The sequence below is a fragment of the Mirounga leonina genome, unplaced genomic scaffold (assembly GCF_011800145.1).
Source record: "Mirounga leonina isolate KUSES-001 unplaced genomic scaffold, KU_Mleo_1.0 Mir_151, whole genome shotgun sequence".
Classification (NCBI taxonomy): domain Eukaryota; kingdom Metazoa; phylum Chordata; class Mammalia; order Carnivora; family Phocidae; genus Mirounga; species Mirounga leonina.
In genome coordinates, this window is record NW_023270377.1 from 45,616,010 (window position 1) to 45,632,757 (window position 16,748).

A 16,748-nucleotide genomic window follows, 5' to 3' on the forward strand; every position below is an offset into this window, starting at 1 on the left:
TATTATGACAGTTCTTCTGGATGAAACTTCACCGTTTACTATTCTATTATATGATGATGGGTGTGAACTTTCCATTTCAAAGCCCTCCCTTAACGGATTTCCAGAACCATTTAGACAAACTCCCAGACACTTTCTTCTTCAAAATGTCTGATCTATACTCAGATATTTTCCTACCACCCCTTTTCCTCTGCTGTACCCCCTATATTAGTGATTGGACCTTATTCAGATACTCATGGTAGAATTTGGGGGACTCTGTTTAGGTTTCTTATACTCCCTAAATTCTCCTATTCTCACAGATTAAATATTTTTAATATCTCTGTTAAATATTCCTTTCTGTCCCCATTATTCTTCTTCTTAATTCTAGCCTTCATGATTATTTTCTTGCTTCACTTACTTAAAAGTCACTACAGTATTCTAATTTGTCTCTCTACAACTACCCTTGTTGCCATCTTTGAATTAATCCTCCTGCTTTCTTTCTTTTTTTTAAGATTTTATTTATTTATTTGACAGAGACAGCGAGAGAGGGAACACAAGCAGGGGGAGTGGAAGAAGGAGAAGCAGGCTCCCTGCTGAGCAAGGAGCCCGATGTGGGACTTGATCCCAGGACCCTGAGATCATGACCTGAGCTGAAGGCAGACTCTTAACCAACTGAGCCACCCAGGCACCCAATCCTCCTGCTTTCTAAAACGAAAACTTGTCATAGTGCTCTACTACTACTACTACTATTATTATTTGTAGTGGAGTTAGCAAATCTTTGGGATACATGTTATTCCTTAGGATGGTGCCCATGGCAGACATCACTGATGGATCAGCGCCTCTCACTGAGTCCAGACTCAAGCTCATCGCTGCTAATCACAGTCCTGCTAATCACAGCCACAGCACGTCAGAGCAGGCATTCTAGATGAAAATCTCTAGTCTGGAGCATTAAACAAAAACTCCTCAATATGACAGAAAATACTGTCTCTAATTTGCCACTCTGTTTCCCTGGAAAGCCTCATCTCTTACGTACCTACGTCTTTCAAGTACCTGGCACTTCAAATTACTGATTTTTTAAAACTACACTGAAGTGTCATATTCTCTATGTCTCTCTCGCTCTCTCCACATGTGTGTGCGTGCACACACACACACACTCACACATAAACCACTCCCATGTAAAATGCATCATTCCCTCTGATTAAACACTAAAAACTATTTATTGACTACCTATAACACTTCATTATCCATATTTGTACATGCCTTTCTTCACTTACAAAGTTTTAACCAATTCTAAGAGCAAAACTGTATCATTTCTGGATCCTCAGCACTTAACATTGCTTTTGGAATATATTGGGTTCTAAATAAATGTTTGAATGAATGAATAAATAAATGAATATATTAAAAAATACGAAGATGAAACTATGTTTAATGGTTGTAAGATATAGAGATCCTGAAAAGGAACAAATTTCAGGATTACCAGGGTGCCCGGGTGGCTCAGTTGGTTAAGTGTCTGCCTTGGGCTCAGGTCATAATCACAGGGTCCTGGAATAGAGCCCCCCTGTCGGGCTCCCTGCTCAGTGGGGAGTCGGCTTCTCCCTTTCTTTCTGCCCCTCCCCCGCCTCCTGCACGCAGACACACTCTCTCTCAAATAAACAAAATCTTTAAAAAATTTTTTCAGTATTATCAACACTGTTTGCTTCTTTACAAAAATAATGGGAAAATGTGGTTAATTTTAAATAAAGTGTGCATTTACCTGAGACACACCCATTGAGCTTTCTCTTTCCTCCCTACCTCTACCTTCTCCTTTCATTCCTCCCTCTCTCTTTTCCATCCTTCTTTCACTTTTCTTTTACCTAGTAATAACTTCATAGAAGGGAAATAGTTGGGATGTAAGCTTTTTAACTTGGGTTAATTTCTAAGAATGTACTAAAGTTCCTTAATTTTTCTTGCTAATACTCCCATTTGTTGTTTCTTTGTTATTGTTTATAATAATACAATTTAAATATGTCACAAGTGGAATACAAATATCTACAATTTTTTTTGTACATAAATTGTCAGTTTTCCACCCCTGTAAGAAAAATAAAATAAGACTGTAGAAATGTAAAGAAAAGAAATTACTGACAGGAGAAAAGAGATAACAATTTTAAATTCTTTAAACCTAAGGAATATTTTCTAAGTTTATCACAATAGCTTTTGCCTCAATTATGTATAATGGTTATTTTTTATAAACTAAAATTTTTATCTCAAAGGAAATATAATATTTTTGTGTATGAGCTGAAAAGCAAATTTCAAGGAGAATGTACTTTTCCTTACAAATAAAACAGTTCTAAACATGTAAAATAGAGTTGATGCATCAAATCGAAGGAACAATTCAGAGTTTACATCCATGGGATACACTGTAAATTATGCAGGTTTTTGTTCATTGTGTTTTGTTTTACAGTGTGAATATTATCTCTTGACAAAGGAGAGAGAGGAAACTAGATGTTCTGCTCAGCACAAATCTTCCCTTATATACACATACCTTTTTTCTTGCATTTACTTTTTAAAAAACAGCTTTATTAACTTACAAATCACATGCTAGATAATCCGCTGATTTAGTGTATAGTTCAATGATTTTAGTATACTCACAGGATTGTGCAACTATCATCACAATTTAATTTTAGAACATTTTTATCACCCTAGAAAGGATTCCTGTACTCATTAGCAATCAGTCCCCATCATCACTCTCCCTCAGCCCCATGAAACCACTAATCTGGTCTCTGCCTCTGTAAATTTGCCTATGCTGGACATTTCATATAAATAGAATCATACAATATGTGTCTTTTGTGATTGGCTTTGTTTACTTAGTGTAATGTCTACAAGGTTTATCCACGTTGTATTACTACTCCTTTCTTTTTATTGCCAAATAATATTCTATAGTATGGATATATCACATTTTTTGATGGATATTTGAGTTGTTACCACTTTTCAGCTATTAAAAATAATACTGCTATGAATATTCATGTACAAGTTTTTTTTGGACATATGTTTTCATTTCTGTCAGATATATATATATATATATATATATATATATATATATATATATAGTAATTCTATGTTTAACATTTTGAAGAACTGTTAAACTATTTTCCAAAGTGGCTACATCATTTTACAATCCCACCAACAATGTAAAAGTTACAATTTCTCCACATCTTTCCTATACTTATAATTGTCACCTTTTTATCATAGCTACCCTAGTGGGTATGAAATGGTATCATTGTGGTTTTGAATTGCACTTCCCTATAACTGATGATGTTGAACGTGTTTTTTCACATACTTGTTGGTCATTTGTATGTCTTATGTAGAGAAATGTCCATTCAGATCCTTTGCCATTTTTTAATTGGGTTGTTCATCTTTTTATTATTGAATAATAAAAGTTATTTGTATATTCTAGACATTAGTCCTTTATCAAATATGTGACTTTTAAGATTTATTTATTTATTTATTAGAGAGAGAGAGCATGAGAGGGGGGAAAGGCAGAGGGAGAAGCAGACTCCCCGTCGAGCGAGGAGCCTGATGTGGGACTCGATCCCGGGACTCCAGGATCATGACCTGAGCTGAAGGCAGTCGCTTAACCAACTGAGCCACCCAGGCGCCCAAAATATGTGACTTTTAAATATTTTCTCCTAATCTGTGATTTGCCTCTTCATTTTTTTGATGGTATCATTTATATCACAAAAGTTTCTAATATTGATGTAGTCCAACATCTATTTCTTTGTTACTTGTGTTTTGGTATCATATCTAAAAACACACTGCATAACCCAAGGTCACAAAAATTTATTCATACATTTTCATGTAAGAGTTGCATTTATTTTTTATTCTTAATAAGGATTTTATTTATTTATTTGTCAGAGAGTGAGTGAGAGCACAAGCAGGGGGAGTGGCAGGCTGAGGGAGAAGCAGGCTCCTTGCTGAGCTAGGAGCCTGATGCGGGACTCGATCCCAGGACCCTGGGATCAGGACCTGAGCTGAAGTCAGACCTTAACTGACTGAGCCACCCAGGTGTCCCATTATTTTTTGAGCAAGCTATAAATATCTTGCTATAGGCACATACTAGTTGTGGACTATCCAAGAACATATACTTCCAAGTCTATTTCAGATTAAAAAAAAAAAATTGGTGAAAAGGAAAATAATCTGTAGATATTTAGATTACAAAATGGAGAAGAGCTTTAAGTCATCTTATTTTACAGGTCAGGAAACTAAGGCCTAGCAAAGTCACTAACCTGAAAACATTCAGGCTCTGTAAGCTAGGCAAAATGCAAAATGGAACCTTCTTATTAATCATTCCACTCCACCAGCATTTCTAAAAATGTTAGAAATGTTTTGGTTGCAAATATTTGGAGACAAAATTCCAAATCAATCCTGTTTAGGCATAAAATATAACTTACTGGCTACATTGGTGAGGAAGTCCATTATTATAGCTTATTTTGGATGTGGCGAGATTCAAAGGCTCTAATAATGTCATCGGATTCTCCACCAATCTCCACCTAGCTCTCAGCTGATTGACTTCATATTTAAAAAATTTTTTTTTCCATACGGTAAGCAGGATGCATTAGGATATACCTTCTCCTACTTGCTTTGCAACCCCCCGAAAGAGAAAACCTTCCCTGATAACACTAATAGAGAAGTCCTAGGGAGAACACTAATGATGTAGCTTGACCATGTTTCCATGCCTAAACAAATCAAAATCAGAAGATTATGCTAATCTGACCAGATTTTAGTGACTTCCTACCTCTGTAGGAGGACAGACTCACTTGAACCAGAGGGGACAGATTCTCTGCTGGAAAGAGGGGTTCATTTTATCAGGGAAAAAGGGAAATTGTGCTGGATCGACAGTATCATCAGCTTCCCAAATGCTGAGATATGCTAGGAGGTACTGTATAAATTTGATTTTTTTAGAAAAATTGAAAGCCCCAAATAACAGAAATACAGTATTGATGATGAGCTATTATGTTAAATTAAAATTCCAGGGGAATTATATGTTTTCTGATTTTATTGCCTTTGGAGAAAACATGTTTTCACATAGAATTTGACTCTTGACTTTGTGAAAGGGAAATAGGTGTAAAGCTCTTAGTCCAAAGAGCTGGAAAGATATGTTTTGTTTCTATGCTCGTTGAGCAAGCAATTCTTTCCATATTAGATCTCTGGAGGGAGAGTGTTTCCATCAAGTACAAAGCATTTTTTTTCAGTCTCCCTCCCATCTTTTACTAATTGGGCTGAGATTTGGCCACTTGCCTCTTTCAAATAAAAAGAAGGTGACCAAAATCACCGGAAAATGGCTAATCATGCCCACAATGGGAAAATTATTCCCATGAGTACATACTTCAGAGTGTAAAATGAAGTCCCAAATTTAATCACAATTTTATCTGTCTTTAATGGCTATACAGCTATTCAACCTGGAATGTTCATTAGATAAGCAAGTAAGCAGAGAGTCAATATTTTTTTTTGGTACCAATACAGTATCAGTAAAGGCTATTATAGTCAACCTAAAATTAAACTCAAATTTGGGAGAGTTTATATCTTGTTTTTAATTGGATTAGCATGTTATATTCTTTAAGATGTGACTATCTGATTACAATGTATACAAACAATTTGCTAGAGCTTTAGTTTATATAAGTTCAATATTAGGAAATATGCAATTATGTTAATTAAATGGACATCTGATTTGGGAATATACTTGTTACCATTCACTTTATTTGATATTTTCATAACTGGCTTAAATGACAGAATAAAAACCAAACACATTATTTCTAAAGAAGATAAACTCACAATGCATATGACCACCCCTTGAAATATAGGGTAAATTTTCATTTATAATGCTGTAGAAATTGTGGCAAATAATTTAAAATCATGTATAATCTTGTTTATGTTTCTAAAAATTTTAATGTGATATAATAAAAATAACAGTAATAACAATAATAGCTAACTTTACTGAGTTCTAAAAAGTCTATGTACATTATCTCATTTTATTTTCACAATAGCCTTTTAGTGTAGGAGCTATTTTGCAAATGAGAAAGCTATTCTTACGGAAGTTGTTTAACTTGGAAGTATGAGGTTGAGTTGGGTTTTCAAATCAGAATTTGTAACCAGTACAACTCCTGCCTCTACTTATCACAGATGTCCCTCTATTGGGCTAATTATTAAATATCAGGTGGATGTTACTTTATTCATTTTATAATCTCCCTAGAAAAGGGAAAATTGTATCATTGTTCAGTAGGGCAATATTTATAATATTTATTTTCTTAGCACGTGGAATTTATAGTTAAACTCTGATGTCTCTTCAAAATAAAATACTTTCTGGAGGCTTTTATTGACTTTTTAAAATTGGCTATTAGAGTGCTTTTATATACTAGGTCATTTATAAGATTTTGATGAATTAAATGTAATAATCTTTCTTGCTATTTCATTGATTACCTTGTTGAGTTTATGCATTGTTGAATCATTCCTTAACATGTCCTGTAATTTCTGAGCTGTATAACTTAAAATTTTTTTACCTATGTAATTTCTTGTTAAATGCAAAAGAGATAAAAACCCAATGTATCCCAAATTCATAAATTGTTGGCTTCCAGTCCCAGGAGCATTTAGGCTTATTGATGACAATAAGTATACTTTGGCTTAGATGAATTAATCAGATCCCATTCTGAAGATGTCTGGCAAGGGGGCTTATGAAGAAATATGTTTGCTTTTCTAATTTCATTTTTCTGCAGTGGAGAAGAGAGAACTAGACTTACCCCAAACAGCTTTTCAAAAGTAAGAACAGCTCTAAAAAGAGGCAGTATATGAAGAGGTAAAATCAAGATGTGATTTCTTTTGATCTAGATACATTTTCCCTGAATTCTCATGTAGCAAAAGAAAAAATCATGGGTCTACGTTCCACTGTCTTAGATTCAAACTCAAACTCCTTTGGGCAATTAGAAGGAAGAAACCTAGGGAAAGTCTTCCTGAACCAGAAAAAACTGTGTCAGAGAGGCTTGGTTTCAAGGATATTTTGGATTTGAGTTAGTTTGAACAAAACTGTTAATCCTGCCTTTTACATAAATTTTGAACACTTACCCAAGGCTTAAATAATCTTATTCTACTCTTTCATTTTACAAATGAGATACCTGGGAAGGTATGTAACTTGCTCAAGCTCATTGAATGACAACATATTGACTGAGCACCAGGACTAACTTCCTATCTTAAATGTTGGTGAAATCATCCCTCTTTAGAACCTTATGAATGAGTCCTATGGACTCGGTTTAAAAGTAATGAACTAAACCACTAAAATAAGATTACTGTTCTCTAACTTGATAAATATTTTTGTTGAGGAATCTTAACTTATATTCACTTCTATCTCCCTACACAATTAGGTGAAAGTAGATGCTCAATAAATAGGGTAAGATGACTAATTGAGTTTCCAGAAGTATTTCTTAAATTAAAATGCATGTGGTTTTTATCTTGGTACCTTACCAGAATGGCAAGTCTGAGTTGTGAAACTTACTAATGTAAGTTTAAAAAAAGTAAAATATCCTGACTTTACTAAGAAACGGAATCAAAAGAAGAAATTGCGTGAGAAAAAATAAAAATGTGTTTGATAAATGAAAGTGAAATGAAATGTGAAAATTGGATGGTTAAGCAAAATAACTGAATAAGCAAAACAGAAATGTATCCTGCACCACTTTCTAAGTCCTAATTACCCCAAAAAATGGCTCAATTCTCTGAGTCAGTATAGTTTGGGCAAAGGGCTTCAGATTTAGAGTTGGAGAATCCGAGTTCTTAGCTTAGGGTCAGCCTAAGCATCTGTATGCCCTTGGCCAAGTCACTAAGATAGGTATGAGACATGAGATATGAGATTAACATTGCCATAACTAATTAAAATTATAGAACAATAAAGATAATAGCAATAGCTAATGCTTATTGGGTGTTTATTATAAGTTCTTTATATCTATCATGTAATTTAACACTTAAAAGAACCGGACAAGATTAATTATGATAAAAATTCTAAGTGACATTGATCAAGCCACTATTTGTGTACTCCTTCCCTTGTCAGGAAATAGTGAGTTTAAGTGTTGTAAGAACTGGAGTTTGAAGCTATGCCTCTCTGACTCCAGCACATATCTTTCAATAAGTCTGCAATATAGAAAAGGGAGCTAAAGATTAAGTGTGCATTTTTCTAGTTGGGTAAGCCAAGCAGAAAAGAGTTGAAATGATTTTCTTAAGATCACCTAACAATTTAGGAACATCTGGAAGAAATTCAGCTAATGTGATTGCCTTGCACTATGATAAATGTGTTCTAAAGTTAGGAGGAATGACTGGCCAGTTGTGAAGCCAAAAGTTACCACTTATACTTGATGGGAAAATGTAATTTTTGATCAGGTGAAGATTTGCAGTTAATTTTCTATTACGGCTGTAACAAACTGCCACAAATGTAGTAGCTTCAAAAAAAACCCCACACATTTATTGTGTCACAGCTCTACGGGTCAGGAGTCCTGTGGGCTTGGCTAGTTTCTCTATTTCAAGTCTTACAAGGCCAAAGTCAAGGAATTCTGTCCTGGAGGCTCTGGGAGAGATCTACTTCCTGATTCATTCAGGTTGTTGGCAGAATTCAATTCCTTGAGATTGTAGAGCTGGGGTCCCCACTTTCTTGCTGGCTATTAATTTCAGAGCCACCTTTATCTCCTAGAGGCTTCTTTCCAGTCCTTGTACGTGGGCTCCCTCATAAAGCTGTCAGCTGTGCGTATCTCTTCTGCTTCCTTTTCTTCTGTTGCATCTCTGTGGCTGACTATTCAACCTTCCTCTTCTACTTTGAAGGGCTCAAATGATCAGTTTAGCCTACCAGAATACTTCACGGTAACCTAGGATACTCTTCCTATTTTAAGGTCTATAATCTTGAAATGACAGATTCTGGGGGTTAGGGCATGGAAATACTTGGGGGCTTATTATTCCACCTACCACAGAATTCTTTTATCTGTACCACTGGTTCTCAACTTTAGCTGTATACTAGAATCACCTTAGAAACTTGGAAAAAATGCTTATCCCTAGGCCCCAAATGATAAACTGAATCCAAATTTCCTAGAGTAGAATCCAGTCAATGATTTTTTTTTTTTAAGGTGTCAGAAATTATAATGTGCTTCATAGGGCTAAGAGCACCCTCAAACACCAGTCTCTTCAACTTAATTAAATTCATTTTGTAAGTCATCCATTCAAAACACACCTTCTATTTATTCTCTTTTTTTTTTTAAAGATTTTATTTATTTATTCATAAGAGACAGAGAGACAGAGAGAGAGGCAGGCTCCCCGCTGAGCAGGGAGCCCGATGCGGGACTCGATCCCAGGACCCTGAGATCATGACCTGAGCTGAAGGCAGACGCTTAACCATCTGAGCCACCCAGGTGCCCTCTATTTATTCTCTTTATGCCTAGGGTTTGGAGTTATAGAGGTAGATACCATGCATGTCCTATTTTTATTGTGCTTACAATCTAGTGGCATAACAGACACACACAAAAATAATTACAACATTACAGGATACATTTTAAAATAGATATTTGGATAATTTGCTCTGGGAGTTCTGAGACATTTCTTGTGCCTGGGAACACGGTAGAATATTTTGCTTGATTTATACTTGATAGTCATTATTATTTATCTATTTTTTTTGAAGTAAGCTCCACTTCCAACGTGGGGCTTGAACTTACCTTTTTTTTTTTTTTAAAGATTTTATTTATTTGACAGAGAGATAGAGAGAGAGCACAAGTAGGCAGAGAGGCAGGCAGAGGGAGAGGGAGAAACAGGCTCTCTGCTGAGCAGGGAGCCCGATGCGGGGCTCGATCAGAGGGATCAGGACCCAGGCTGAAGGCAGCCGCTTAACAGACTGAGCCACCCAGGCGCCCCATGGGGCTTGAACTTATGACTTCGAGATCAAGAATCACAGGCTCCTCCGACTGAGCCAGCCAGGTTCCCCCTTAGTTGTTATTTTTAAAATAGTCTGGCAAGGGGCACTGGCTGGCTCAGTCAGTTAAGCAACCAGCTCCTGATTTCACATCCAGGTCCTGGGATCTAGCCCTGTGTTCAGGCTCTGCACTCAGCCGGGAGTCTGCTTAAGGATTCTCTCTCTCCCTCTCCCTCTGCCCCTCCCCACCTCTCTCAAATAAATAAATAAATCTTTAAAAGTATAAAATAAAATAGTCTGGCAGTACCTAGAGACAGAGGAAGTGTGTCCAGGTTTCAGCATGGTCCAGTTAGGCTGTTGTATTTATGTCGTGTTTCACAAAATTTAATAGGCCAAGAATTTCCTTGAAGTCAGATTCCCAGTTCTTCTCCCAAAGATTATGATTCAGAGGGTCTGTGGTGGAGCCTAGACATTCTAACATGTTCAGCAAGTTCTAGTAGTGATTCCAAAGCCAGTGATCCATGAACCCACAATTTGAGGAACACTGGTTTATGCCACATCAGAGATTTGGTACCTGTTCATTCAATAGTCTAAAAAATTATGGAAGCCCCAAATGATGTTATTTAAAAAAAAAAAAAAACTTATATTTGAGTTTCTTACATCAGTAACAGATATTTAGGAAGAAGAGGTCCTTATATTTTAATTTTTTTTACTGCTTCATGTATTAAAAGTGTTAAGGACATTCCAGGCCAGTATGGGGGTAGGGAGTTAAAACCTTAACCTGGTATGTATTTTTTTTTTAAGATTTTATTTATTTATTTGAGAGAGAACGAGTGGGGAGGTGAGGGGCAGAGGGAGAGGGAGAAGCAGACTCCCCGCTGGGCAGAAAGCCCAATGTGGGGCTGAATCCCAGGACCCTGGGCTCATAACCTGAGCCGAAAGCAGACACCCAACTGACTGAACCACCTAGGCACCCCACCTGGCATGTATTTCTTAAAGATTTTATTGGAAGTAAAGACAGTAATTTGCAAGAATAATTCTAGCAGAAAGACTTAGGATTTTGACAAAAAAAAAAAAAAGCAGTGAGGAGAAAATAAGAGGTAACTGGGATCTTGTACTTTGACATTTTTACTCAGTGGCACAATCTCTTCTATACAGTGTAGAATGACAGAAAGAAGTTTCCATTTGCCATCCAAGTGTGAAAAACTGGGTTTGGAGAAGAGTACTTATTCCCTATTTTGATTGAGAAATGTAGCGTGAGACAAACCATAAGAGACTCTTAATCATAGGAAACAAACTGAGGGTTGTTGGAGGGGATGGGGTCACTGGGTGATACATTATATGTTAATTAACTGAATTCAAATTACAAAAAAAGAAATGTAGCGTGTTGAATTTGCCACAAGGGAAAGGCATGTACTAAATAGAAAATCCTCACTTTGCTCATACAAAGGTTCAGGACACTTCATGGTAAATGAGGTATGTATAGGAAATGCTTCTGTTAGCCCACTTTATAGTGACTGGATAAGTAAGGGGAGAAGAGAATATGGCACAGGGCCCATAGAAATCCAAGATATTTTGGAAATGGAGGAGTAGAAGTTAAAAGTTTTTTTTTTTTTTCTTAATCTTGGCACAAACATATACTTTTAGTATCAGGGTTCGGTAACTCAACTAAAACTAAGAACTGTTATAAAAAAAACACATTAATGAAAAGTGTGTATAGGAATAATAAAATTTTGAGAAAATAAGAAGCAAGTTTGCAAGGCACTGCTATGCATTTACAGGATTTAGGTTTTTGTGTTCTGATTACTTAGTATTGATTAGGTCACACTGATTTATAATTTTTTAATGCAGAATAAATCATGCTTTTACACTGAAGAAAGCAAAAAAGATTGGTTAAAAGTTTTGGACTTGGAAATGTAGCTCTATGAAAAGTGTTTTGTGGTAGAGATCAATGGTAATTTTAGGAAATGAAACCAGAATGAGATTACATAAAGACCTAAGTGACTAGGAAGCTATATTTCCAAAGTTCTTTGAGGTTTTACAACATTCTTCATCTTCAAAGTTCTTTCTGTGATGAAATAAATCATTTTTACTTTATGTTGGTGATTCTTTGGACAAGAAGAATGAAGACTATTTAGAAATAGACTACTTTTTTTATTCCATGTGTACAGTAAAGAAAGTTATTTTGTTTCTAGTAGTAGAACCAAATCTTCCACTTTGTATAATTTTGAAAAGTGAAAATAAAACAGTACTGATAGGATCCATGAGGCTAGCAGTTAGAGAAAATGCCAGTAACTACTCTTAGTACCATTATGGTTACAAACTCACTTAAGAGTTTAAATTAGAGCTTTCTTAGTTTTGAATAAGCCCTTTTCCTACTAAACAAACCTGACACTCGGAAAAACCCACTGGCAGATTTAGTCATTTAACTTGACCCTTCATTGCATATTTTATCTCTCTTTAGAATTATGGAAACTACTGTATCTCACAAGGCACCATGCAACTCATTTGTGAGTAAATAATTTAACAAGATCTGAAACAGATTTACAATGATTTGCCTAACAGCTTTAGTCAGTTAATATCAAATGTATTTTAGCAAAGATAAATTTGGAATAAGCTAAATATAGAAAAGAGAACCACTTGCTGAATGAACATATTAGAGGGAGCATGCAAAGAACCACTGAGCTAAACTGAGGAATACACTTAAACCTACCTCTGATAACAATCATGCCATTACATCTACCAAATCAGTCTAAAGTGACCTTCAGATATGTCTTCAGTGGTGTTATCTACATGCCCAGTCATGAGCCCTCCATTATTGAACTTGAGAACATTCAGTGAAAGTGGCGATTCCTACCTACCTACCACTCACCACCATGTCTGCTGGCAAGAAAATTTGATAGGTCCTTTTCCAGGTGGATGACTCAAATGATTTAGATCACCACCTGAAATGGTCATTGTTAGACTTCATGGAGAGTACAGGTGTCCACCACGTGTTTGAAAAACTGCCACCCAAACTTGCTGCTGCATCCTTGATAAAACCAGGGCTATAGACCCGCCCCTTGATTGGGAGTGCTACAAGTTTACACAGTGCAAAAAACAACCTTGTTACTAGTAACACATTTTCCAGATCACTAAGGAATAGGGTAAAGAAGGAAGTTATAAAAGTGGAATTATTTGCATTGGTAAATATTTCGTGAAATGGATAAAGTCTTCTTAAATTACAAGTGCCAGGATAATCTAGTAAACACTAAAAGGTATTTCACTAACATACTTTTTGGAACTCTGATTTTAAAGCCTCTGATTAGATAAGCAACACAAATAACTGCTAGTGTTGGGTGAAATGTTTTTCAAATATACTGGGTTTGGTAAAACTCCAGACATGTTTTTGAAGGACTTTTCCCTTCAGTTTTTGAGCCCAGGTACATATTATAGTTAGTTTAATCCTGACTCATGTGTAAATCATCAAAGCATTGTTTCATAAAAAAAACCTATCTGATTTCCAAATAGAATAATATTTCTTTACATTCTTATTTGTGTATTTATACAGAGAAATGTGAACTACCAATTCTTTAAGTTTGGCTTAACCTTTATAAAGACTTCCAAAGTCAGTAAACTATTGTTTATTCAATACCCAAACAACACAAAACTTGAAAAATAAATATTTTTCAGGACATTATTTTTTTAAGAAAGTAAAATTGCTGGTATAAGAACTTTTCTTTTCCAATTTTCATTGTCAGCATAGTAGATTCCAACACTATCAAAGCCTTCAAATAGAAGAAAGGGCAGTTATTTAATAGTTATGATTATTTTTTCTTGATTGTAAGTTTAAAATCCTAAAGTAGTTTATTGGTTTATTTTTTTCATTCATTTACTCATTCATTTATACAGCCAATGTAAGTTAACTGCCAGTCACCAAAGATACATGGATCAATCAGATATGGTTTCTGGCTTTGAGAATGGATATATGTAAGTAAGACTATTAACACACTCCAAGACGTTATTAAAGAAAGTCATTCAAAGGAAAATTAAACTGTAGTTTAAAATTTCAATATCTTAACTACTACTTGGATGAATGGAAATTAATTTAAGTTTCTCCAAATAATGGAAAACAACAAATATTTGTGAAAAAATTCAAGTACATTGTAAGCAAAAGAGATTTTTAAAGATTGGAATAGCTTAATAAAAATATTTTAATAGTGGTATTTTCTTTGAAAATTTCAATTTACCATGGAAATTTTGTTGGCTCATTGAAATAACATTAAATTATTACCTCAATCAATATTTCAGGTCATGACCCTTGGATTTAAGAAATTCTTCAAGACAACATCCAATATGATCCAAGGGAAAATGTGATTTGAGTCTGGAGACAATTGTGTATGTAAGTATTGGAAAATTAGATTTTCTCATGGTAAAATGTAATAAAAACTAAAATATCAATGCATTAATTACTAAATTACAAAAACTCTGCTTCATTGTTTTCATTCTCTTACATGTTTTTTAATATCTAAAATTAATACAATGCCTCCTGATTTTTTGGTTATATATTTTTTTAGGTCAACTAATAATAAAAACTCAGTATAGCTGATAGAAGAGAAAACATTATTTGGAAGATTGCTACAGTTAAAAAGAAAAGCTGTGTCTGGGTGAGTCATTGGTGAGGGCAAGCAATGATATAGATTCTATGTTCTAGAAATTGGTGTGCTCTCATTGCATGTGATAATAAAAATAATAAGCATAATATGTGGAAATGGCTTTTATAATTCTTTGGCCCTAATATTGGCACTATAATAAAAATCATGACAACTTTCTTAACAAAGTTAAATCTAAGTTCATAGTTTTCTGGCAAATATCTATTGATCAGATTTTTAAAATCTCCCTTGCCTTGAAAAATACTTCTTACACATTCAGTTAAATAAATACATTATGACTATACCATGATAATTTATATCTCATAAAAATACTGTCAGAGTAGGTTGCTCATGGGCCTTATAGTGAGTAAGCCAGTCCAGCAATGTTTGTCTCTAAGAATTAAGAAGTTAGGGACATTGTTTTAGAGGCCATTTTAATTAGCTCAGAATTGTATCTACCTTCAGAAATATTTAACAGAAATACTTTATGTGGTATTGTCCATTTCCTGTAACCTTATTTTAATAACAGATGACTTAGGGAATCTCTTATTTCCTGATTAAATGATGAATTTCTATTAAATTATAAGGCAATTTTTATGACATATGGTTGTTGACTCTCAAGAAATTGGCCCAGGAACAATTTTCCCCCTTAAATTATTGAAGAGTCAGAAAATTAAAAATGAGATTCATGTTTATAGGAAATAAAGGTTAGCTTTATAGGAAAATACACTATCAAAATTTGTGCTTGTATTTTCTTGTGAAGCTCTTTATTTTGATACTTTAATCATTTTATTCCAATTTTGGTAAAGGCAAAGAAAGCAAGATGTTTTCTTATTACTTAAAAAAATATATGTAAGAAGCTTTCCTGTTTGTAAGACTAACATGTATTTAGGCTCTTTAGTACTTTAAGCCATAACGCTCTTAAGATTTTTTTTTAAGATTTTATTTATTTATTTGAGAGAGAGAGAGAGAGAGCACAAGCAGGGGGAGGGGCAAAGGGAGAGGGAGAAGCAGACACCCGCTGAGAGGCTGGATCCCAGGACCCTGGGATCATGACCTGAGACCTGAGCCAAAGGCAGATGCTTAACTGACTGAACCACCCAACCATCCAATGTTCTTAACATTTGCAATATGTAAAACTATTAATCAAATCCTTAAAGCAAAATTATTGTATAGTTTTAAAAAATTTACCATTGAGTACCATCTATATTTCATAAATATTGATTACTTATATTTATTTCATTTTCTCTGCAGTTTGATTTATATTGTATAGCATATTTCATTTTGGGTTCAATGATGGAGAAAAAGTGTATCCTGTATTTACTGCTAATCTTGCCTTTTTTTATGGTAAGCATAAATTCCTCTAATAAAACTCCCTATTTATGATTATTTGTTTTAACTTCCAATAAACCTATAATTAATAAGGGTTAATAACAACAGAATGACATATAGTTATTTGATGCATAAATTAAGTACATTTTTAATCAACAAAGCAATATTTTATTACCTTTCAGTGTACACTTTCAGGTTTTATTCAGAGGGAGGCACTATAGGATGGTGAGGCAGTGGCAGTGGGCGTGGGATGGCAAAGTGAGGAAGGTCAATGATAAAATGTAAAAGACACCAGAGAAAGGTAATTATCAGAGTTTGAAAGAAAAATGAAATGGCTCTATACTGTAGTCATACCTAGTAGATAAAATATTTTCAGCCAGACCTGTTGATTCTGAGTTAGATCTATTTAAAAAGCAGATTCCAACCTGTTGGTTTTTCGCTCATTCTGCCAACTGATTGGTTTGTATTAATTGAAACCAAGCACTGTTTTAAATTAATTTCCTTATCCACTCATTCAAATAAGTATTAAGTGTGTTTTCTGACAGGCATTGATACTAAGCTTGGGGCAGGTGTGTCTGTGAATGTGTGCACTCATGCATGCCCCTGCATGCATCTGCGGGGAATGTGAGGCTGGAGGTGGAGGGTAGACTAAGGATGAGTACAAGCCTATTGCTGTACTGGAGGGGTCATATTCCTTATACATATCATGTTATCTTTATTTACAGATATATCTTGTTCACATTTTTCTCTGTCCCACATGACAAGAGTGATGGTACTCTTATCTCATTATATGTATTAGAAACAGAGATGTAATCTCATCTAATTCTGTGCCAGCAAATAATTTTCCTGTGGTGTTTTCAAGCAAACCCCATAAAAAGATTCAAACAAAGAAACTCAATAAAAAT

General features: G+C 34.8%; 1 protein-coding gene across 1 annotated transcript in view; it reads left to right on the plus strand.

Annotated features, from left to right (window-relative positions):
* CALCRL (calcitonin receptor like receptor) overlaps window positions 1–16,748 on the plus strand; it is a 97,300-nt gene that overhangs the window by 40,015 nt on the left and 40,537 nt on the right. Inside the window, exons 2-4 of the mRNA XM_035007571.1 lie at window positions 14,171–14,261; window positions 14,437–14,526; window positions 15,766–15,858. Of these exons, the coding sequence (XP_034863462.1) occupies window positions 15,805–15,858 (54 nt within the window). The 5' untranslated portion in view covers window positions 14,171–14,261; window positions 14,437–14,526; window positions 15,766–15,804. The remainder of the gene's footprint in view (window positions 1–14,170; window positions 14,262–14,436; window positions 14,527–15,765; window positions 15,859–16,748) is intronic.